The sequence below is a fragment of the Hetaerina americana genome, unplaced genomic scaffold (assembly GCF_022747635.1).
Source record: "Hetaerina americana unplaced genomic scaffold, ioHetAmer1.1.p SCAF_50, whole genome shotgun sequence".
Taxonomy (NCBI): Eukaryota; Metazoa; Arthropoda; class Insecta; order Odonata; family Calopterygidae; genus Hetaerina; species Hetaerina americana.
The window spans coordinates 1,915,015-1,940,495 of NW_027287096.1; the positions used below are offsets into that span (position 1 = coordinate 1,915,015).

Consider the following 25,481-nt stretch of genomic DNA (forward strand, 5'->3'; position numbering starts at 1 on the left):
CAATTGATTTTTAAGAATATTTCACTAAAACACATCTGTTATATATAATGATTATTTATCAATGGCTGTTACTTAACATTAGTTTTTAAATAGAGATAACAAAAGTGGGAGAGCATTTGGCTCCTGACCAGAGGGCTTAGATTTTATTCCAGTTAATACTTCAGAATATTTTTGTTTCCACCCAACTTAAGTGATTTTTATGAATGTCAATTCTTCCTAGGAATGTGAATGTAGCATGGGGAGACAAACTGAGCTCCTTACTCTGATGCAAGGATTTCTAAGATCATGGTGCTTAGTAAAAGGTGAGCTATAACCATGCCAATCACATAAACCTTCACCTTAATTACCACTAGTTTTTTGTCATTAAAAGTGAAAGCAAGAGTAGCCAGAGAAACTTTAATGATGAATTTATAAAAAGAATTAAAGACAACTTAGTGCATACAAGCAAAGATTGAAGCTGCTAACTCAACAGTAAGAAACTGTTGTAAGAAACAGTGAGTATATCTGCGAGTATATACTGCACATCAAGTCGAAAAAGATTTTTTTATTTTTTCTGGGTCAGCATAGACAGCGAATATTGAAGAGCTCTGATTTACTCACAGGATAACATTGACACACATCTTGAAGCTTTATGGGGGACATGGTGGTCCAGTGGATAGAGCATTGGACTACTGACTGAGAGGCCTGGGTTCAATTCCTGGGCATATCTCTGACCCACTCGGCTTCGGGTATCAGGTCTTCCTAAGGAAATTGCAGGCAGCATAGGGAATGGAACCCCCCCACATACCCTGACGTGTGAATTTCACATGCCATTGGGCCTAGTAATAAGAGAGCCCTCAGCTATAAAACCTACTTTCAGGTTGATAAAGTAACTGAAACTTTTTGATTTGAATACCATGCTTCAAAAAACCAATCTGGATAAAACCATGAAAAAACAAGACAAAATATCAAGATGAAAACTAGTGATGGCAAAGTATTAGATATGGGCACTCTCCAACGAAAGATTGTTAACTAAAAATATATGTAACACGTAAAAAACAGATTAAATTACAAGTGATCACAAAAAGTTCTATGCTGTAGTCAAAAAATGAAATAACTTCTGCAACTTATCCTAAGTCAATAACTTTTTAATTTTTAAAATACTGAGCATGTTTCCTGAATTTTTTGTTATCAGTTTCTATTTTTTCTAAATAATCATGATATTCTCACTTCTAATTTTGATTGATTGCCACCCTGTTGAGTAATGAGAACTTGTATAGGTTAAAATGGGTATAGCATGAGAGAATGACCAAATGAACCGGAAAACAATTCAACCACAGGTTTTTCACTACATGCCACTTGCTCAAGTATGTGAAAATGGCTAAGCCGTAGCAAATTAACATGACATTTCTCATAAATGAGTTTAAAAATCTCTGGTCCAGTCACGATGAATTACTGCTAGTAATCAAATTACACAAAAACTTTTAATGGCCTTTAGCAGTAATGACAAATAATAGCATTTAGTTAATAATGTACACCTATAGGTTATTAACTTGATCCAAACTTTTTTGTGATCTCTTCCTCAAAGACTGCATCAACACTGAAAGATACATGGTTAAGTGCACAGCAGGGATAAGCAAAAGATACAATGATAACCAAATGATTTGAATTACTGAAATCCAATCAGTAAAACTGCAATATTTTAACAAATTAATTTCTAACAGTGAGAGAGGTTGGTGTACAAAATTATAGAACCTTATTCTACACAGAAACAAGTTGTAATAAAAGAATTTGAAAGTCTTACTTCACCAACAATAACCTGCTAAAATTATTTATCAACTGTACAAAAATCTACAAAAGCTCTCTTTCGTGGCTTCACAGACTTAGATGAAATTCATCTAATTAAATTAATACCTTTCTCTTAATTTCATTGGTATGAATGACATATTCAACAACATGAACTCAACATCTATGTCTACAGTGAATATTTCATAATGATGAGGTAATTTCATTAAAAACCGGATCAATTTTACATGTATCCTGTACAAAACATTCTCAGGCCAGAAAATTATGATTTTTAAAAGGGATTAATTCAGGTAACATCAGGAACCTATTACTATTATTCTAACTCCTTTTAGGGCAGATTGTGGGCATCTACTCTAGCAAATTAGGTTATCAACTCTCCAAAATACATAAAAAATAACACCATAAACATAACAATATAACAAGTGTGAGGTCAACAAATGCAGGAAACAAAATATCCCAAATAGGATCCTGAACATAAAATCAATTACTCATATATTAATATTTGGCATCACTTCGAATGATAGAGAAGCATATACACATTAATAAACCAATCCAGTAATTACATAGAAAAATAGAGAAGCTCAGTACTGACTTTCTCTATCCTTTCATTAATCGCAATCCATAATGTACAAGGCAATACATGAAGCCTGTTATTCACATGACTGTATAAAATTTGGCAATCATTTTCACTATTAACTAGAAGAAAAATCTTTTAATAAAGAAGGATTCAGTAAATAGAGCAGGAAGAAAGGCTTTATCTGCTCTTGCCCTTCAAACATATATTTTTCAAGTGTGTTACAATTATATTCCTATTTTAAAATCTATTTTAAATAAAAATCTGGTTGTGTTACATAATTTTTGCCTCGTTTACTGCAGTAAGAAGGCTCGGTGCAACTGCTCATGAGTAAAGGAAGTAGAAAAGTCCCTTTGCTAAATAAATACTTTCCTAAATAAAGAAATGGTAGGTGGTGCAGATTATGACACCTAATATAGGCATTTTGGTGAGTATTTTACACTTGGTAAGTCAAACATTTCTACATTATCTCAGCCTCACCCAGTTGTTCATAGAATGTTGGCACCAAAATTTTGGGGGTTGGGGGGTGTAGTACAGCATTAGCACCAAAATACCACAAATGAAGGCTTGTTCCAAACCTTTTGGCCATCCCTGCTCAAGCTCCAGGGGTTGGACTGAGGCACACTAGCAGCGCTGATGGAATGGCTGCTCCCCTTTCCTTTGTGACCCATTCAATGGCATCATGTTCTAATTTTGGGTCAATGATTCCACTTAAGCTAATTGAAGGGGGTCCAACTTTATAGGAACCAGGTTGGACTAGTACCCGCAAAACTACCTGCCCTTGTGACAACTGCTTTGTTTTAGGATCCATAAACCTGAAAGAGAATTAATGTTTAAGTAAATTTAGAAGTGCTGAACTTGTCTGTCTGATGACTTTTAAAATTCATACCATTTCAAAAGGACATATTGAAGAAATGGTTTCCATCGTCTGGCAATTCACATCACCTTATGCATTGACCTTGCGCAAGTGATAACAATACTTGTCAGAGTAACACAAACAAAAAAAAATTGCTAGAGTAAATAATAATATTTAGTAATTGGTCTAAAAAGTACCTTCTAACATTATGGGGTAAAAATTAAGCTATGCAAGATCTCACCTATACATATAAGATCAAGGGGTGATTTTAAAGGGGTGATTTGGAAAAAAATTTGGGGATAATATTTATCTTCATAATATCTCACCCTACTTATAAGACCAGGGGGAGATTTTTTTGACCTACTGTTTTGGGAAAATAGTTCAACTTATAAACCATCAAATTCAGTAATTTCAATAACTCATAAAACATCTCTTGATTTATCGGATGAAAGGCCTGGATTTGCATGAGAAAGATTTGCTGAAGAAACATACATGGGAAAACAGAAAGAGTAGGTATTAAGAAGTAAAATAGGGGTTGATTTAACTTACAGAGTTAAATAACTAATTCAATATATACAACTTGAAAATTTAACAAATAATACATAAAGAAATAAAAAAAAACATGAAAGATTAAGACTGGCGGTAACACAAGGTGAATGTGAAATAATGATGTAGTCAAAGAATATGTAACAAGATAATGATGTCAAAATCAGCCATGTTTGCAAATGTGTTTTGAAAGACCAGCACTGCATAATGAGAACAACTCAGGACAACTAAAGGAAGGAAACTCAGAGGCTGGTATTGTCACTATCAACAGCAATAGAAAGATGTACAAGTAATGGGGCAAATCCTGACTCCAACTTCAGTCATATGTTGAGTGCTATTACTACAGTAGAACACCAATGCCCACATAGTAACACTCTCCTACAGCAGTTGAAAATTTTTCTTGTTGGGCCATCACTTAACAATTAATCTTTTTGAGTTCCAAGCTCAAATGTATAAATGAATATTTCCAGGCTAGAGCCTTGTTGTGAGGGAAAACAAAATTACAATTATGGAAACATCATTGATTTATAAACATTTTTGGAAACAAAAAGGTTACATTGCCATCAAATGTTTACATACTTTTAAGAAACCATTATCACATTCATAATCTATGTTGCATATGAGTTCACAATTACAATCTCCTTAGAAACTTTAATGAGTGGTATAATGTTTTTATTTTAGTTTAACACAATAACTGGTGGTAAATTTTTAATTTTGAAACAATTTTTGATGACTTTAAATTATGTTTAGGTGATGTAGAATACTTAACAGCATAAATAATATGATGCAAATGGAAAGTAAATATAAAAATATTCCAGAAGTAAAAAAGTAAGACTTCAATGTATTTCTGAAGAAAAAAACTGCATCGTGTCTAAGCCAATTGCTAACCGATACAGTGTTTGGCTGTTGAGAGGTGAGTTTGGGTCCAATTCCTATTGAACTTGGACCCTTCATTTTTACTTGATTTTTCGGGCACCAGGTCTTCCGAGCAAACTGCAGTTAGAACAGAAAAAGCAACTACCCACCATACCCTGAATGTGTGAATTTCACATACTGTAGGGTTTAGTACTACCCTCACCTATCAAACCAACCTTCAGTTTGATTACTTTGGTGGTGAATTACTGGAAACAAAACTAAATTCAACTAACATAATTTTTCAATGCATACAACTTGAAAAATTTACATATATTACATTAGGAAATGAAAAATATCAAAAAAGTCCTTACTCATACTTGGAAGCAAAGGCACTAAGACCAGCATACTTGATGGATGGAGAAAACACAAGCTGGGAACCATCGGAGTCTTCCTCTTTCGACTTAAGTTTCCTAATTAGACTGCCTTCTAAACCCAACTCTCCTGCAAAATGAAATGAGACATTTAGCAAGAGTATTATCATAAATGTATTACAATCCTCGAGAAATCATGCAGAAAAGAAATGCTTATCAATTCAGGAGGGTTAGTCTTATTGCAACTCAGACTCTCCAAGATTCTTATTGTTATACATGTAATGTTACCATAAATATAATGGTGATTATAAATGACTGTGAATTATTTATTTCTTTTCTTGAAAATGATGAGTTTCTCTCTTTGTGGCATAAACATCAGGAAAAAAATTATGCCCAACTAAAAGTTTGGGCTACCACAGATGATTTAACAGAGAAATTATATCTCGTGAGGTGGTAGCAAGCTAAATAGAAAGAACCATTGCATTAATGCTGAAGCAGTCTGCCCAGAACATGAAAAGTGGCTTGACTGCTTAGCAGCCTAGATTACATCTACGACTGACCAGATCATCATGTCATGTAATGATAAATTTATTGCAGGAAGTCATCCACAAATGAACTGATCATACATATACAAACACAATGGATACAAGTATAACCTCACATCAAAAATGAAATTTTATCCCATTATGAAATTTTTTTCTTTCAGAATTTAGCATTGGAAAAAATATATCGAATTGCAGGAATAGCAAGAAGTAGCAGCAAATATGTATATTGAAAGCATTACCAGTCCCTAATAGTCATACCAACAGGAAACTTTGTTTGATAGTACCCACATACTCAAGTAAGCAAGTAAAATTCCACTGAAAAATATTGAAAAAATATGTTCATTGAAGAATGTTTCAAAAGCCTTGTAACCTATTAATACGAGGGTAATTCTAGAAGTACCCGACCCAACAAAGAAAAAACAAAAATTCTGGAAAAAAATGTATTAATTTTTCAACATGATCTCCTTTCAGCTCTATAAACTTTTCCCAGCCATGTAGAATAAGTTCGATACCATTTTTATAATAAGAACTGTCTTGCATCTCAAAATAGCCAATAACTGCTGACATCACTTTTTCATGGTTGGAAAATCTTTAACTCATGAATTTTGGGCATTGCAATAATGGATTGGTGAGCTGGTGCATTGTCCTGATGAAACAACACTTTCTTCTTAGCCAAATGTGGCCGCTTTTGCTTGATTTCTTTGATCAAACATTGCAATAAGTTCTCGCCGTTGATAATCTTTCCTTTTTCAAGATAGTCAATGAAAATTATCCCATGTGCATCCCAAAAAACTGATACCATGACCTTGCCTGCAGATGAAACGGTCTTTGCCTTATTTGGAGTCAGTTCTCCCTTTTGAATCCATCAGAATTCACAGTTCTACGTTTCTCTAACGGTACGGTTGCCTCATGCCCAGTTATTCCAAAGAAACAGGTGATCATTAGCTTTGATGTGCTTCATGCACGGAGTCACTCTTGTCAAATTTGGCTTGTCTTGGAAGACCCATTCATCAGATTGCTGTTTTGTTTCGGGCTCATACGCAGAGATCCAAGATTCGTCACCTGTGTAGATGTCATACACAGCATGCACCATGCTTGAACATTGAACATTTCTTAGCACCAATTGACACGAGCATCTTTTTGAGCTTTTGTCAAATTATGCGGGATCCAATGTGAACAAATTTTATTCACAGCTAAATGTTCATGCAATATCTTATTGATGCTCATCATACTAATCCTCAGGGATGCCTCAATCTCACGAAAAGTCACATGACAATCTTCCTTTACTAGTTCTGGCACAGCATCAATGTTTTCTGACACGATAACTGATTTTGGATGACGTTCACAACTTTCATCGCTGAGCGAACGGTGGCCATGATGGAATTTGTTATACCAGCGTTTCACACTGGCGAAGGATGGGGCTTCATCGCCAAAAGTGAAGTTGATCGATGCACTCCTATCTTGATAGTCCATGTCGAAAGTCATAAAAAATCATTGCATGAAAGTGCTCATGAGTTTTCATCTACAACTTCTTTCAACTACATTTTTTCACTGGGATAAAATTTTTAGTCAATTTATACAACACAAGTTATGATCAAGTGACAAAATGATCTGTAGAAATTTGGCGTTAAAAGGGTCAAACTTTCAGATGGAAACGTCAGACGGCACCTTAAGCACTAAAGTGCTGTCAAGGCTCAAGATATAAATAGCAACCCTCGTATGCAGATGTGCAGAACAGAACTGTACAACACCTTGTTCCTCAATTATTTATTTTCTACAGGAAATTTTGCATATTTATGAGTACAAGGACAATTAGCAAATGGATTATGATGTTTATTAAATGATTTAAGAAAGAGATATTAGAAGTGATTAAGGATTTTATCCACTACTGTATGATTGTGCTAAATGATTAACAGTACCAAGTGCTAAATACAGCAGCACTCAATACTAGTGATAAAATAACCATAAAATTTACCATTAATGTATAATTGAGTGTATGCAAACACAAAGACTGGTGTATGGTTTTTTGTGTGCTTAACACTTTTCCATTTGTTATCATTTATTTCTGAATGTTATTTTAGGTTTTAAGGGGAGGCGACCAACAGCTGATGTCATTGGCGCCATTATGGATGGACAGGAAAGGATCAAGGGTGGAAAGAAACGCAGCATCAGCATTAGCCTACTCATAACGAAAGGCACCAAGGGGTCCACAGTTTAACGCCCCATCTGATAGACGGCGTATTCACTCAAAGTGCCTTCCACAAAGCACCTCAAGTAGGGATCGGGACACCACTGAAAAATGTCATCGCAAGGATTCGAACCCGGGCCAGGAACCCTCTGGGTGGGAAGTCAGTAAGTTAGTCACCGCACCATCCCGATCCCTTTCTGAATATTTCATAATTTGTAAGAACAATAGCCAAATCTTTACGGATTATGATGTGCAATATTAATTAAGTAAAAAGGTGTTTATGAGTCCATTGAGATATTTCTAAAGATCATGAGATACCTGATGCAGCATTTAATGATTTCAACCCTTAGTTATTTAAACTTGGGATTTCAAGATTAGATTTGGGTAGAATCTTCTAATTAAGGTTCATAACCTACTTCATTTAATTTAATTTCTCATAGCAAGGCACTATTTCTTACCAGGCAACAGCAGTTCACCATGGTCCAAGATCTGCCGCACTGCACCTGCTCTTGTGCCATGGTATGCTATATGCCACTTCTCCATTGGAGCCGTGGAACTACTGTTATCCCCAGCACCAGAGGTAGTCGATGTGTAAGGTGAGAGTGCTGTCGTGGATATTGTTGGTACTGAGGAAGAGGGTGCAATTGAAGACTGTGAAGCAATTGGTGTGGAAGAAGGGGAGGAAGAACGTGCCGGGAGGCGCAGAGGAAATTCACACCAACCCACAGGTAATGCATGTTCAGCAAGGGGATCAATCTTTGAGATTGATGGACCCTGGCCATTCACAACATCACGTAGCACTTTGTAGCAACTCTCACAGTGGCACGTACCTTTCCTACGATCAGGTGCAAAGTATGCGTCTGCAAGTAGAAAAAATTATTTGATAAAATACTTATTGAAAAAGAAATCTCACCACAGTTTCTCAACAAAATGTTATCAATAGATGAAAAAAGATGTAAGTAAATAAAATTTTACAGGCAGAATGAGGCAGGAAAAAGATATATCACCAAACCATATTCATGAAAACATATGGAAATGCTTTTAAACTACAAAATTCATTAAGTTTAGTGAAAATGCAGTGCAGGAATAAAGGTACAAGCTTGTGCCAATGCTATCTTTCCCAGAATAAACAATTGTAGTTTTTATAGGAGGCGACCAATGCCTAAGGTCATTTGTGCCATTAGGGATGGTTGGGAAAGGATGAAGGGTGGAGAGAAGCCCAGCGTTGGCATTAGCCTACTCTTACCAAAAGGCACCAAGGGGTCTGCAGTTTAACGTCCCATTCGACAGAGGTCGTACTCACTCAAAGTGCTCTCCACAAAGCACCTCAAGTAGGGACCGGGATACCTATGAAAAATATTTGCTTTCCCCAGGATTTGAACCCGGGCCCTCTTGGCGGGAAGCCTGTACCTTACCCACTGCACCGACCTCCAGAACAATAAATTATATAAGAATCCAATATTAATAAATTCAAACTCAATTATAATGAAATGCAAGTGAATAAAGACCATTGCTAGTTATAGCCATTATTTATTACATCCATAACATTAAGGAATATGTTAAATACATTCATTCACTGCTTTCTACTTTCCTATATGATTACACTCATAAATATTGTTATTAGTAATCTACGGGTACAAGGTAGGTTCTGGATGGACCCAGGCTACACAATGGTAGAATGATAATTCACATGGGGATCGAGATGGTGCGGGGGCTAACGTACTGGCTTCCCACCCTGAGGGCGCGGGTTCAAATCCCGGCGGTGTTGAATATTTTTCAGAGGTATCTCGATCCCTACTTGAGGTGCTTTGTGGAGGGCACTTTGAGTGAGTACGCCGTCCGTCGGATGGGACGTTAAACTGCGGACCCCTTGGCGCCTTTCGTAAAGAGCAGGCTAATGCCGACGCCGGGTTTCTCTCCACCCTTCATCCTTTCCTGTCCATCCCCTACGGCGCAAATGACCTTAGCTGTCGGTCGCCTCCCCTTAAAACTACTACTACTACGATAATTCACATCCCTCTCCTACCAAATGCAACCTAGCATTACATCAAGCCCCTCTTTACAGTACACTTTTTTCCTCCTTTCTTTCCATCCAACATGCCTCTCCTATTCCTACCCCTGCATTGTTTGCCGAACATTTTCCCCTCTATCACAGTCTTTAACATCCCATTGCCCATCAAAATGCTCTTCATCCATCTTTCCTACCTCCTCTTCATCCATCTTTCCTACCTCCTTTGGACATCTTCCAACAATTCTCTCTCCTCACTCACCATGACTTCCTTGTTTATTTTCCTTCGTGTACATTTCACCTTTTCCTCTCAAAATGACAGCCAGAGAACTCTCCTTTGTACAATGTGCCAAATACAGTTTTTCCTGATTAGCTACCGATACCCTGAGTTTTCCTGGCTGGTGGACATCCTGTATTGTCAATGACTTCTATGCAGTGATTGAGATTGTTAACAAATAAAATAGCTTGAAACTGTCCAAACATTCCTTTTTTCATTGAAATAGTTTAACTGATTGTTACTGATAAAATTATTTTATGAAGTGAATCCAGTGCTTTTTTCTGTTTCTCCTGGCTTCTATCTAATACCTCCAGTGAAAAGTGCTGACACTTCCCCAATTGTTGCTCTTCCAACAAGAATTCCATTTTACAAATGCAACTGAATTTATGTAGCATATTCAGTCAAAGAATGAAATAAGGTTACCCTAAGATTACTATAATAGGGAACCTAGGTGGGAATACTAGCAACAAAATCCATGCACAACAGAGAATGCAGCTAGCATCCACGCAGCCCATTATTATGTGGGAATGAGCCTTTATATAAAGAGATGCATTACAAAATCTTGCCAGCATCCATGATGACACTATTTTATTATTAAGTCAAAATGAGGTGAAAGAAAAAACCATCCTATGATAGAGAATGCCATCACGTTTTTGTGAACAATCACATTGAACTTACCAGGCAGGCCAAGAAGAGATTTGAAGCGAACACAGGCATTTTTGTAATCACAGTTCTGTACAATGGTGGCAGGGATGGAAGAATATGATGTAATTGTGGCAGTTACTCCCATACTACTTGTTCCTGTCACACTACTACTGCTACTCCCTGCACTGCATCTGTTTGCACTCTTCTCCTTCTCTTCCCTCTCTAAGTCAGCTTTCTCTCGGGGGAATTCTGACTCAATCACTAGCCTGTCCTTCTCATCCTCTTCCATCGCTTCCCCCTCCATCCTTGCCAGAGGGGCTTCTTCAGTCTCTGGACTCATGATGGTCACCTGTGGAGAGATTATGAATGGTGAATACTGAAGCTAAAATGCATAAAAAGTGAGAACCATGCATGCAGATATATATGTGCATGTCTCACAAGTGTACAATTTTTAAGTTCAGAAATCTTAGCCTATGAAATTATGAGATCCTAAATGTAATTTTAATGCATTAATTAAAGTAGGTGTTTGAAAATTCCATAGGTTATTTTGTAGCAAGCACTGTGAGTAAGAATTGATTTCCAGTCTAATCCTTATGGTTGGAGTGGTTGAAGGTGAGGAATGGAATAATATTTAGGTGTTTTTGTATATTCCCTCAACTTATTTAATCCTGAAATTACAAATTCAGCTTAAAAGCAGCATATTCAATTTTTGTTTTTGGTATAAGACATTTATTTCTTATGGAAAAGAAGATATAAACATGTAATATAAATATAATTTTTCCAAAAGTGGTAAGAAAGAAAAATAAAGATGGAAAGCTTGGAAGTCTGGACTCAACTGAGAGTAGCAATGTATAAACTTATGTCTCAGGGTCAGGAAGAATTTGAGTTAACCGAAGAGCAAGCAATGAAAGGAAGGGATTTATTGATTGCAGTAGAAGGAAGTCCTGATGGCCACCTCTTCACAGGAACGAAGAACACATGTAATCGTGTAGTATGGCGTTCTGCACTGCTAATGGCCATACCCATACAAATAATAGAGATAGGTGTTCAAATTGAGGTTGTTAGATTGGCATTCTAATTTAAAAAATTATTGAGGTTTAACAGTAGCTTTGAAGAGAGCTAAAAAACCAGTGGATTAGAAATCTAGCCACATAGGTCATTTTGTTTTATCTGAAAAATTCAATAACTATTTAGAAGAGAACTCTGAAAAAATATACTTATTAGAACACTAATTACAGCAACCCACCAACAGAAAGTTTTACAACCGTTCTTCAAGAACATATTTATGGATGAAATAAGATAGTCTTTAATCAATATGAACCCACAAATAAATAAAAATATCCAATTCTATGTAAGTAATTTTTCTTTATTCTTATTGACAATTACTAACTGCATGCAGGAAAGCAGTTACTGGTTATACAAACCCTGAATATAAATAATAATCACAATTATTTTCAAAATTCATGACTATCAGCCACAACTCAAACTGCTAACATGATAATGACTGACATTTGTATCAATCAGTAACTGTCAAAAGGCTTAATTAAATTAAGACATATTCAATCAAGTTTACTAAATATTTACATAATCATTTTTTTAATGCGCCCACATTGCTTTCAATGCATCCATTTTTTTTTTTTCATCCTATCAGACTAAAAGCATTTACATAAAGTAAAATAAAAGAATATATAAATCAAAGGAAGAAAGCTCAAAACATTTTAAACAGAAGAGGCATGAACTCACCTCTTCACACTGCCCATAGAGATCAAGGACAGCATACACAGGCGATGGTGGGATTTCTACAGCTGCAATACCCTGATCCACACCATCAACAAACAAGTGCAACTTTCCCTCGGAGTCTACCATGAGGCCCAATTTACGTCCAACCTCCAAACTATCCAAATTAGGACCATACCGACCTTTTACCTGGAAATATGAAAATTACAACTCTTATAATCTGAAAAATATCTTTGCACTACATTTTCCACCACATATCTTTCTTAAATATTAGTTTCATAACATAATTTTTCATTATTCCTTTTCACTTTCTTTTTCCTAATCCCAAGTTTGCTTTCTTCCATTTCCTTCCTCTCCCCTACCTTACAAATATCTTTCCTACCATCCATGGCTTCCTTACCCTTTTTCTTTGAGAGATTTAGAGGCCAAATCACGTTGCTGATCTGAATGGTTTTAAATATCTTATTCAACTGCTGCTTCGACCAGCAAAATCAATTACAGAGGAGATTCTGTATCTTTATTTAGGACATTTAAATCTGGATCCATTCACAAAGCATGATGATGTCATGGTCTGATTGAAATGGTTAATTCTAAAAGAAAATAAAATCAGCCACAAAAAGCATGAACACCAAGAATGCAAAAATGGGCAGAAAGAAACAGTGGAAAATACATGAGCTTGGACATAAAAATAGATGCAATTTATCATTTCCACTTTGCTTGACAAAAGAAAAGGATTCACTCAGCAGACACAACTGATATAAAGAACAGTAAGTCATTTTTCTTAGTTTTATGACTTTTCTCCACCAGAAGTTTTAGCATAGACTTTCTCTACCTAAGGGCAATTTTTTCCACTTTCCCACATTCAAGAACTCCTCATATAAAATTTTTAGATCTCAAAGGTTATAGAGTAGCATTATTCATTATAAACTGTAGTGGGGAGCTATAAATGAGCCAATTTTAAAACTTTTCAAACACTATCAACATCATAACTGAGGTAAGGGATTTTTGCTGCAGACTACTAGCACCACCTGGGGAGTGTGCCTATGGCAGAGTGCAATGGATTTTCTCTTTCACCAGTGGGCTTAAACATTCATGGTGCACATTACACATAATTAGATAAAATAATGGATTGGATTATTTATAATTTAAGGCATTGCATTGCAATTGTCACATTCCTGCTTCAAGAATGAAAAAAATTCAAAAAATTAGTCCCTAGGAATTTTTTTTAAATTAAGAAAACAAGATCTACATTAGGCTATTGAAGCCAAAGAACATAAAAGTAAGTTTTTAAGTTATTCCATCCAAATCAGAAGATTACTTCCCTAGCAACTTGACGACAAACATAAATTAGCTTCCTACCAAGGTGTAAATATTCTTTAGAAAAGATTATTATTCATTTGAAATCACCCAATGAATTAGCATAATTTTCCAAGGAAATTAACAAAATTCTTTATGAATAATGAAATACCTTGCATGCATTAAGCAAATTAATTCTTTTTAGAAATCGTACCTACCAATTATATAGTAACCTACCTTAGATCCATTCTGAAACACACTGTCTTCACAGACAATCCAAGAATTTCTTTTAAACCCGAGGGCATTAAGAGGGAACTTAATGCGGTCTGGAGAAAGGCAAGTAATTCCACAGAGAAGAGAAGAAGTCCACCTGGAATTTAGTTTATCTATTCGTACCTAAAAAAAAGAAATGACATTAAATGATACATTCTGTCAAGAGAGAAATAACAAGTCTAAAAACAAATAAAACAAGGAAACAGCTCTCTGATTTGCCCTCACAAATAGTTAGGAATGCTATATTAACAAGCAAATATGTAAATACAATAAATCTTTCCCTTTATTATTATTATAGGTTATCAAATGGTTAAGGTAATATTTGAATGGACACAACCATCAAATAATTTCTTGTCACTACTAACAAAACAAAACCCAACATCCTACTCTACAACAAAGTCCCACTTAATCTCCATATACTTCCTTCCTTCCTTCATTGCATCCAACATAACTATCCTATTCCTACCCCTTCTTCGCTGGCCCAGCATTCTTCCCTCTACTACAGTCTTCAACATCCCACTGCCAATCAAAGATGCTTTCCATCCATTTTTCCTGTCTCCTGATTTCTCCCAATTATCCCCTCTACTCCCCCCATAATACCTAGCACTTCCTCATTTATTTTCCTTTCTGTCCACTTCATCTTCCCCAAACACACATTTCTAAAGCCTCCAATCAATGGCTATCATCCTGTTTCAATTGTCATATTTCCACACAGTGCATACCTATACTCCATATCAAAGCTTTGATGATCATTTTCAGAATAGCCCTACTCAACTCCCTCCTTGTGAAAGCCCCTTTGCCTGTTGCAATTCTTCTCCTAATGCCCCTACCACTTTGACCATTTTGGTCCAAAACACTTCCGAGATACATAAACTGTTTCACCTGCTCTATTTTTTGTCCTCCCATTCTAATATTTAGCTTAGCCCTTTTCTTTCTGGAATGTCGCATAACCTTAGTTTTATTTATATTGTTTCTATTCCCATATGTATCGCAATGAATTTTCAATTCACTCAATAATTCTTGCAAATCCCTTGGCTGAGACTTTCATTCCAATCTCCAGTTATTCCCATGCCTCTTTAATCATATATGTTGAACAACAAAGGCCTGCAATTTACATACATGGTATAATCTTACACTCAGTTTGATTTTATATTGGTACTCATATGCTTCTGGCTTCCTACCGAGACAGCACTGGTTTGATTCCCAGTGGTGGCAGAATTTTTCGATGGAATCCAAACCCTAATTGGGGTGCTAAATGGACAACACTTCAAGTGGGGTATTCCATCCATTGGATGGGATGTTAAACTATGGACCCCTTGGAATCTATTATTAAGAGTTGGCTAATGCCAATGCCAGGTTTCTCTCTACCCTTCCTTGAATCCCTGAATATCCTACCCCTACCTAATTACCCAACTAAGTCATATGTGACCTTAGCTTCCAGTTGCCTCCTTTCATAACTATGACTACAACTACTAATTAAAAGCTCCTGGCCAGTTTTGGTTCCCTAGAGGAAGCATGCAAGTTACTCATGACAAGTTAATCAGAGCATTTTGGCAATTAGAGCAAAATAATTTAATGAGTGAATCTTGAAGAAACTGTGTTACATACTGTTACAACACGCTATTATTCCATTATCATAAAATCAATACCAGCTCTTTTCATTATTACCATTTTATTTCTATACTTATAATCAAATAAAAAAACAAATATACGCACATGAAACATATTGCTTAGGAGTGTTGTCTATTGTTGCAAGTGAAAAGATGACTATGCTTAATCAGAGATTTGAACTACAGTAAAACCTAGATACATCAAATGAAGATTGAAGAAATTGATTGGCTATAACAATAACAATTTTTCATTAGGATTAGGTGGAATTTTTTTTGAAAAATACACTATTTTTACTCTTGAGTACAATATATTAATTACAATAGTAACATCTATGCAATAGCAACTGCAATGTAATTACGAAATAGCATGATCCCAAACTTGTGAAAATCAACCATGACCTGGCAAAAAAACCTCTCCTTACTAATAAAATAAGATTGATGCTTTCAACGATAACCGACCATAATGCTACAATTTTAAACCTAGCAGTGTTAGTGAAAAGTTTTCCGGAAACAGATTTAGGGCAACTTCCCTCCTATAACAACATATTTTGGTTTTGGGACATGCAAAATTCCAATGTGTAACATTAAATCCAATCTCAGGTCAATTTTAATCATGGCAGGGATTCAATTTCTAATTTCATAATAGAAATAAAATTAAACATACCTGAAATATGTGACCTCTGGGTAAAGGACGGCCAGAAACTAAAACACCCTGATTATAGGAAGCTATCCTTTTAGCTGACCGCTTCCCTTCACCTAACTGAATATTTCTTCCATGCTTTTCATGGAATTCCGATGGTGGGAGAACTGAAGGCTTTGATGATGCTGGGCCAGCACCAATGAGCCCATTTGCCCCCACAGGAGAACAAGGATCCTCGTGTATTCGTAATGATGATGAAGTTGAAGCAGTGGTTGCAGGTGACAAGTCATCGATGCCTGTAAATGAAATACAAAAGTCACCATTTTGTCCAATGGCTGAACAATTGTATGGCAAAAAATCTATATTAGAAACATGATGATAAGTGTACAAAAAAAAAGACATAAATGAATGCTTATGGAGAGCATATTAAGGCAACTAGAATTGTACCAAAATCATGGCTAATTCATTTATGTAGCACTAAATTTGCTTTCTCTTTGTCGATAAGAATAAGGCAAGACCATGTTGATGTGTTTCTTCCACATTTTTTACCTATGAAAATTATGAGAACACTTTTCAAATGATTTACTACTGATTTATGTATTGTGTAAAGGAATTGCATCATTGAGGTATGGTATTATTCGAATTTATTTTTTGTAATTAAGTTGTTATTCTTTCCATAAAAATCTAAGATTTTCAGCAAGCTAAAGAATAAAATTGGTTTAACGAAGCATGAGACAAACGTTATTTTGAAAATGACACCATGTAGTTCAACAGGCAGTTCACTAACTTTTAAACTGATTCAATTTTGTGTTTATATGAACTTGTGCATTAATAATTGTCGATGAAATTTTACCAATGTGGTGATACAACCTTTTTCATCATGATAATGTAACACACCAAACAAAAATAAGGCAAATACTGAGAAAATACACTTTTTCAGGATTTTCTACAGTCACTACCACCTTCTTCAGTGAGAGATATGGATGAAGGGAGGAGCTATGAAGGAGAGATGGGGTGGTTAACAGTTGGGAAGGAGAGAGAAGAATAGATCGAAGGTTAAACAATGAACAGGTAGATAAAGGGAGAAGAAAGGAAATGTATGATCAAAATTCAATATAGGAGGTTACCAGAATATAAAAAGCTATAGGCATACCAGCTCAATTGTTTTTTTAACTAAATGTAAACTAGTTTGCCTGTAAAAATTGGAGAAGAAATAACTGAAATATTGCAACACTTATTGAAACAGATGTTGTAGGTAGCAGTGTGCCCGGGAACTGGGAAGGAGAGACATGATCGCAGAATGACTTATTCACTATTTTGAACTAAACTGAATCAAAATAATGAGGCTTTACTAAAATACTTTGGATTATAAATAGTGATTATTCCTATTTCAAATGAATAATCACATGAAATACAGTTAATCAGAATAAACAGGAGTTGACAATAGTCTTGAGCAAGTGATAATTATTAATAATGCGTTTTTAGGCTGAAATCACTATTCAATTTTATTTTTAATTGAATAAATGCCCTAAGTTTGAATAGAAGGAAAAATATAAAACTAATATGCATCGGATTCAAAGCATATATCATAAAAACATGTTCCCAGAACATACATTTCTCTCTAAGGTTTCCCTATTTATGCCAAAGGATAAAGACAGTATGATGATTTATAGAACAAATTTCACTACGGAGATATTTATTAGGTGTTTTTGCCTCTGCAAGTTGAAATGAATGAGCAGTCTTGAAATCATCAGCATTTAAAGTTCACCCAAAAAATGAAGCTCTTCCGTAACCCCTTTTCTTCAAGGTCAAAAAGGATCTGGCACTCACCCTATTAAGATGAAAAAGAATCAGAGACAACACTGATAGGGTGTAAATGCTCTAATTAATGTTCTTCTACTTAAACAGTAACAATGTTTAAGAGCCTTACCATTCCTAGAGAATATGTTGTTATGATTTATAATCACCTTATATCATTAAGACTGATTCCTTAATACAATAATTTCAATCCTTTGACTGAATGACTATCTAAACATATATTACCATATACAAACTAAATTAACTCTCCACAAATTTAATACCTACTTCCAGTCAACTGCATGCTGCTCTCTCAATTTCAACAGTAAAAAGGTTCAAGTCTGTGGGACATAACCCCCGACCCTTACTCCACTGCTTGTCATCTGTCTTCCTGATTCTAAATTCACTGACCTTCATGTGCAGGATCAAATATTACCGTTCATCATGCTATTCCTAATTCCACCTTACATTCAATGACTTAGTCAACTACATTCCATCAAAAATCTTCTCAAAATCAACAAAATAAACTAAGTACCACCGTGCATATACTTTTCTATAGATCTACCTTCAATCATGGCTAATGCCTTATGCATTGCCTTACTCTTCCTAAATCCAAATTGATATCCTATATAGTTTTAATTTACAGGAACTTTTTTCAATTTGTTCTAAAAACATTAAGTCTATTTAAGTCCATTAAAAATTATATCCAATGTTCTTTCTGAATATTACACAACTGAACATTTTCCAGTTTTATCAGGTATGTGAACTTTGGCTTTTTCCTGCCTTATTGCACTAACCAGGTTGTGGAGCTGGCCCTGGTATGGTGGTGGGATCAGGTGGGACGGCCACAGCCTCTTCCTCTTCATCTTCATCGTCATCCCTTCCTGAGGGTAACGTTGATGGTGAAACAGAGGCGAATGGGAATGACGAATGAGATACAGGGCCACCTTGTTGGTGTATACCCTGAAGTGCACCTGGCACTGGATGCTGGCGAACAATTCCATTATGGACACCCAATGGGTGAGGCAGCATGTGATGAGGGTGATGGGTGTGATGCGGTCTTACAGAGCTGGTTATGCTCACTGATTCGGTGCTCCCATAGAGGTCTATCACTGCATATATTGGCTGTTAAGAATAAAGATTAAGAGTGAGCACACTGGGGAATATCTTGTTGGTAAAAATAGCACACATATACGTTAATATTGATGTCATCATAAGAAAATTCATTTTAATCATGATAAGTTCATGCAAATCAAATAAAACTTTTTAGTAAAAAATGTTACACACAAGACCAATCATCTTCTAGTTTCACCATTCTTTTTTGTGCACGTATCACCTTTTTTTGGAATGCTTCTAATAAAAATTCTGTTTTGTGGCTATTTTTGATGCTAGTAAAATTCCTCATTCCAGCCATTACCTCTCAGGCAATAAAATATTATTTAGTCATCTCTATTTGGCTAGAAACTTCAAAGGGTAATACCATTGATACCATCAAACCTACACATAAAACAGTTACTTTAATTTTTCATGTTTCTTTTGCCAACTTGACAAAATGCTTAGTGCATATTAAGAACAGAACGGTAACAATGTTCGCTGTAAAATAACTGGAGGAGAAACTTTTAATGCATTGTATGAATGTATCAGAGGTGAAGATGTGTGCAAGGACAAGGTTATACGGTGGAAATTTGCAAAGGGAGTTAAATTTCTCAAAATAACTTAAAGACATTGAGTTTGCATACCCTAAAAAGGAAAGATCATAAGTGTACGTATGCATAGTATTTTAATAATAAAGAAATTATTGGAAACATAATTTTTGTACACGGTAGCATTCAGCCTAGGAGCAATAAGCTAAGACATACTTTATTGAAAATAGACACAAATGAGAAATAAATGCTTTGTCATTGGAGGACAAAGGACATTTTGTACGACATTGGCTCCCATGTCACTGTCCAGCATTTAATTCAGGTCCTAGGAAATAATAGAAAAAGTGCAGTGTTAATGGAAACACAAGCTAAAATATGTAATGCATAAAAAATTACCAGGACGACAAGGCAGAAAAACTATTTAATACCTTGCCATGATTTGCTAGAGACTCAAATGTCCCTATTAGTGTAATAAAAATGAAAAAAGTACAATAAATAACCAAACAAAGCTAACAACAAGGCTATGATGACTTCAAATTATAACGCCCAAAACTGGATGTATTTGTATCACTGATGAGCTACGGTTATTGATGACACAAACATTTAACTAAAACATTGAATTCATTCATTTGAACAACAATAAAGTGAGTTACATTTTAATAACCTAGAGCCCCATTTGTTGAAGAGCTCACAAGAAGTATAGTGCATTTACCAGCCTGTGATCTGACAAATTGTCCAGCTCAGTAAATAAGAGAGCTACAAATAAAAATATAAAAAATGATACCGGTAAAAGATGTGAAGGAGAACCATACATTGGCTTGTATATAAAACATGGATCTAATTTTATAATCATTTTCACAGCTGTTGAGTATAAAAAACCCTGGGTTCTACATTCAGGTCTCACAATTATCAATTTATTTGCATATCATAGGGTAGTACATACATGCTCATTACTTCTATAAAAATGCTGATTATAAGCCATACTCACTGCATAATAATTCCAAAAGTACACAAAAACTATTATTTATTGGTAATTATTTAAAATTTAATCATTTAAGATAACTCTGATTTTTTTGTTCCCTAAGTTTCAATAAAATAAATCGAGGAACAAAAAGACCACTTGCATTATGATGATACAACAGGAATAAGCACTTACAATAACCGACAAAGAAGCTATATGATTTCCACCTTGAACAAAGCAACGGCTTAAAAAAAAATCACTTTATGATTCTTAGGGCATGCTTACTCATCATAATAGTCTCTAATACATCATTGCATAAACAACACAACTAATTTGAAAAGGAATGGGGAAATACCTTGTTTATGTTGGTGGCTGCTACACCAAGGTCTTCACTATTCAGAAAGAATCTCAAAGACTTGTCAGCACAGCATTTAAGACCAACTCTGTCACCAGGAGCAACCCAATCAAGATCTGGACAAAAATTGTAGTGTAACGTTGAGCCATTATGCTTGACTTCAGACCCTGGTAAGATGATAATAGCTTTGTTAATTAACTAATACTGACAACAATAGGACAATGTATTATGATTATCTCAAATGAAAATTTTATGAGATATTCAACCACCATTTAGCCCCTAAAAATCACCTATATCCCAGATTCTCAGAGTTTTTGCCTGCACTGACTGGTAGCTAAAGCGCCAGTTCAGTATATACCGAGCTTCAGAAAATGCTCTACTTTGGGTATCTAAAGTCAAAGTGGGAGAATAAAGACCATACACATACTATTATTAATGAAAGTACTTCAATCTATGACCATAAGAATATTGCATTTGGCTCTATGCATTAAAAACATAAAATAAACACATGGGCGGACTTTACTGTCATAAGGTTATGCATAAATGGATATAAAAACACTGAAATTCTCTCACTGCTGTAGGAAGGCTGTCATGATTATTTTCATGAATACAAGTATTTTTCTAATTTTCAAGCACAGAAATCACTTTCAGATACAAATATAATTTTTCAGGATTATTTTAATAGAAAATTTCAACATTTTCCAATGTGACATTAAACATTCTATCACTAGCAGAAAGTAAAAAAATTAGTTCAAGATAAAACTTCTAAGTAATCCAAGCATTATGAGCATGAAGATTGCAGAAAAGGTGGCATTTAATATTATTTAGCATTGACTAGGATTTATTGAGAATTAAACAGCATCAATTTCGAGCCCGCCTACAATAAATATTTTAGAACTCTAACCCAAAGTCCATTTTGAATACAAAATAAATGTCAACAGCTGAGTTTACATCCTGCAAGGACTTAAATAAGTACTATCAACTCTGAAAAAGATCTGTGACAACTTTCCTAATACAATTTTATGGCAAAGCTGGCTGATTTTATTGAACTAAATTTACCTGCAAAATATTATTTTTTCAAAGAAAGAAATACAATGTCATTGGCTTCAATCAGAGCAGTTATAAACCATTTCCATAGCCAATAACATACACAAGAGCCAACTATTAAAGCACATCAATAAACAATTACAACAGAACTTCAATAATGTACATCTTTACTTTAACAGACCACTTTCCCTTAGATCCCTAGAGTAAGTCTTATCAAAACTTATTCATACTTAGAATCCACATATTATAGAGAAGAGGGCACCCTTAAAACAAAATGAAACAGCCCTTAATTACATTTATGCAACTATTAATTACATTTCCTCAGACATTATTTTTTTTACAAATTTTTTAATCAACCGAAAATTTTGGTGCAATTCTAAATTGATTCCTTACCTTGAATATACCACGTTTCTGCACTCAGACCACCAATACTCGCAGGTAAATTGTTTGGTACAACTGGCTCAGAAGAATTTGAGTAAGGAACAAAAGTAACAACTCCAATTTGCAATGATCCAGACCATTGACTGGCAACTTCTTTGATTTGTATCTAGAGAAAAGAATGGGGAATATTTTTCTTAAAATGTTACACATTATATCATTTGTCCTTCAATTATCACCCTTTTAGCTCCATGGATTTACTTACGAATTAATTTTAGCATCAAATACTTACGAGCTGGAATCTGAGTTGAATTTTTAAAGTTAATTTATCATTCATTACTTTACGGCCATTGTTTATGGAAAACCTTTTAAGCTCTCCATTAGATTAAAACACTTACTGTTATTCAATATTGCAGAAATGTAAAAATTGAAGACCATAAAAAAAAATTATTTGGCATATGTATCTAAAAATTAAAATTTGACATTATGCACTAAAAACCAATGCTATTATCATCTACAACCAATGGTAATTATCTTTTGATAATTTTTATAGCTCTTCTCTACCACATCCCTTTTATTTAGCTGATGAATTAGCTTGATTTTCTTACCACAAGGCAATTCCCAATATCCAAAGGTCATATTTTGTTTCATATTATTATTATTACATAATCAACCAGTTAAGGTAGGTTTTTGGGTGGACACAGCTCCTAAATAAATATTTTGTGACTCCTAGCAAAAAATCTACATCAGGTCCCTCTTCATCTCTGAGTACTTTCTTCTTCCCTTCATCCCGTCCAACATCCCTATCCTGTTCCTTCCCTTTCCTTGTTTGCCGAACATTCTCCCCTCCATCACAGTCTTCAACATCCCACTGCCGGTCAATACCCCCTTCATCCACTTTTCTGCCGCCATAGGAAATCTCCAAACAAACCCCTCTCTTCGCCCACCATACCAAGTACTTCCTCATTTGTTTTCTTCTCGGTCTATTTCACCTTCTCCATTCTTCTCCACACCTACATTTCAAAAGCCCCCAGTCTACATCTATCCTTTACAACTTTAGCTGCGTGGGATATCAAACTTATTGTCCTGTAGTCCTCACAAGATGTAGCCTTTACCTTTTTCAGAATAGGAACTAAAACTGATCTCACAGAGTCTTTTGGCCAGATTCCTTTCTCATAGATACTACGGGATCAGCCCATAAAGCCTCTTCCTCCCACATTTCCTAAACATTTCAATAGTGCAGCGGGAATGTTATCCACCCCCACGCCCTTATTTAGTTTCATCTCCCTTCATGCCCTTTCTATCTCATCATCTAGTATGCCTGGACCTAAGCTATCTTCCTCTACGTCATATTCTTTTTCAATGTCTAACTTTGTTGATCGAAGTTCATTACTATACAGTTCTTCTATATATTCCTTCCATCTCTCTTGGATCTTTCCTGCGTCAACTATAATTTCACCCGCCTTATCTCTAACTGTTAGCATAGATCTCCCTTTCTTACCTCCCGCTAAAGATTTAACTTTGCTGTATAGCGGACCAATTTTACCCTTCCTCTGCAAACTTTCCATATCCTCGCACAGTGTCTTCCACTATGCTTCTTTTGCTTTATTTGTTGCCCCCCTCAATTCATTGTTTAATTCTTCGTACTTCATTTTTCCTATCTCTGTATTTACATTCTTCCATTTTCTCATCTCTTCCATTCATCATTTCATCCATCTTTGTAATCATCTCATCCACGATCCATACTTTCCTAGTCTTTTTAGCATTAACGGTTTCAATAGTGTCTTTTGCAGCTTTTGATAACCCTTTCTTGATCCTTTCCCATTTTTCTTCGATAGTACTTAGCTCTTTACCATCCACCATGATTTCCTCTACCGCCTGTTTGTACTCCTTCCTTTTCAAGCCATTTAATGCTTCTACATTCCATTTTCTAACCCGCTGCCCCTGCCTTATCTTTTTGTAACGGACACTACATTTCATGACAACTAAATTGTGGTCTGAGTCCGCATCCGCTCCCGGGAAGCTGTGCGAATTTATTACACTGTTCCTAAACCTCTATCTAACCAGAATATAATCTAGCTGATACCTTTCTGAGTCACCTGGCATTTTCCAAGTATACCAGCGTCTTTTTTGGTGTCTAAACCAAGTGTTGGTGATGACTAACCCCTGTCTCCTGCAGAACTCAACTGCTTTCTCGCTTTCTCCCCGCGGTCATTCCTCGTGCCTAAACCGTAGTCCCTATCTCATTACCATCTCTTCCTTCGCTTACTATCGCATTGCAAATCCCCCATCACTATCAAATGTTTCCCTGCGGGAACACACGCGATTATGTCCTCTAATTGATTGTATATCCGATCGACCTCTTCCGCTCTATGGCATGTATACCTGAATAATAACCAAGTTCGTCGGTTCTGCTTTTATCTCTACTAGTAATATTCTATCCGTTACCTATTCTATGTTGACTACGCTTCTTCCTACCTCTTCATTTAATACTATGGCAACCCCTCGTTGGCTCTCGTCCCCGCCGCTGTATATTATTCTATACTGATCACTCCAGTAATCCCTGCAATCCTTCCACCTCATCTCGCATAGACCTAAAATATCGATATTTCCCCTTTCCATTTCTCGCTTAACAATCTCTAATTTCCCTGTCCTCATCATTGTCCTAACATTCCACGTTCCTATTCTAACTAATTTGGTCTTCTTCTCCTGCATCTTTGGTCCTGCTGCTGCTGGTTTTCCCTTGCAAGGGTTTTGTGGGATGACGACCGCGGAAGCCTTGCCGCCCCCACTGCCGGGTACGACACACGGCCGATTGGGCAAGCCTCGTAGTTGCCAGGACTCAAAATCTCTGTATTGTCCATCATTTAAATCTTGGGAATGATAATTGAAGTGGTTTCCCATTGCCTTCCTCAATAGTGTTCTTAATGTGACACCATCACTTGATGGCCGCCCCACTGTGGTGAGATGCCTTTACAGCCGCCTCACTGAGGAACAGATGCTGCGTGGACTACCTTTCGTCTGGCTCCTAACCTTCAACCTATCTGGCATGGGTGACCCTACCAGGAGCAATTATTATTGCTCCCGCCAGCAC

General features: G+C 35.8%; 1 protein-coding gene across 1 annotated transcript in view; it reads right to left on the bottom strand.

Moving 5' to 3' along the window:
* Nucleotides 1-2,631: 2,631 nt before the first annotated feature.
* LOC139694559 (neuralized-like protein 4) overlaps nucleotides 2,632-25,481 on the bottom strand; it is a 69,180-nt gene continuing 46,330 nt past the window's right edge. The window contains exons 18-27 of the mRNA XM_071593059.1: nucleotides 22,403-22,556; nucleotides 20,963-21,129; nucleotides 18,801-19,128; nucleotides 16,231-16,502; nucleotides 13,921-14,079; nucleotides 12,394-12,576; nucleotides 10,684-10,999; nucleotides 8,179-8,580; nucleotides 4,988-5,117; nucleotides 2,632-3,174 (exon numbers count right to left, since the gene is read on the bottom strand). Of these exons, the coding sequence (XP_071449160.1) occupies nucleotides 2,955-3,174; nucleotides 4,988-5,117; nucleotides 8,179-8,580; nucleotides 10,684-10,999; nucleotides 12,394-12,576; nucleotides 13,921-14,079; nucleotides 16,231-16,502; nucleotides 18,801-19,128; nucleotides 20,963-21,129; nucleotides 22,403-22,556 (2,331 nt within the window). The 3' untranslated portion in view covers nucleotides 2,632-2,954. The remainder of the gene's footprint in view (nucleotides 3,175-4,987; nucleotides 5,118-8,178; nucleotides 8,581-10,683; nucleotides 11,000-12,393; nucleotides 12,577-13,920; nucleotides 14,080-16,230; nucleotides 16,503-18,800; nucleotides 19,129-20,962; nucleotides 21,130-22,402; nucleotides 22,557-25,481) is intronic.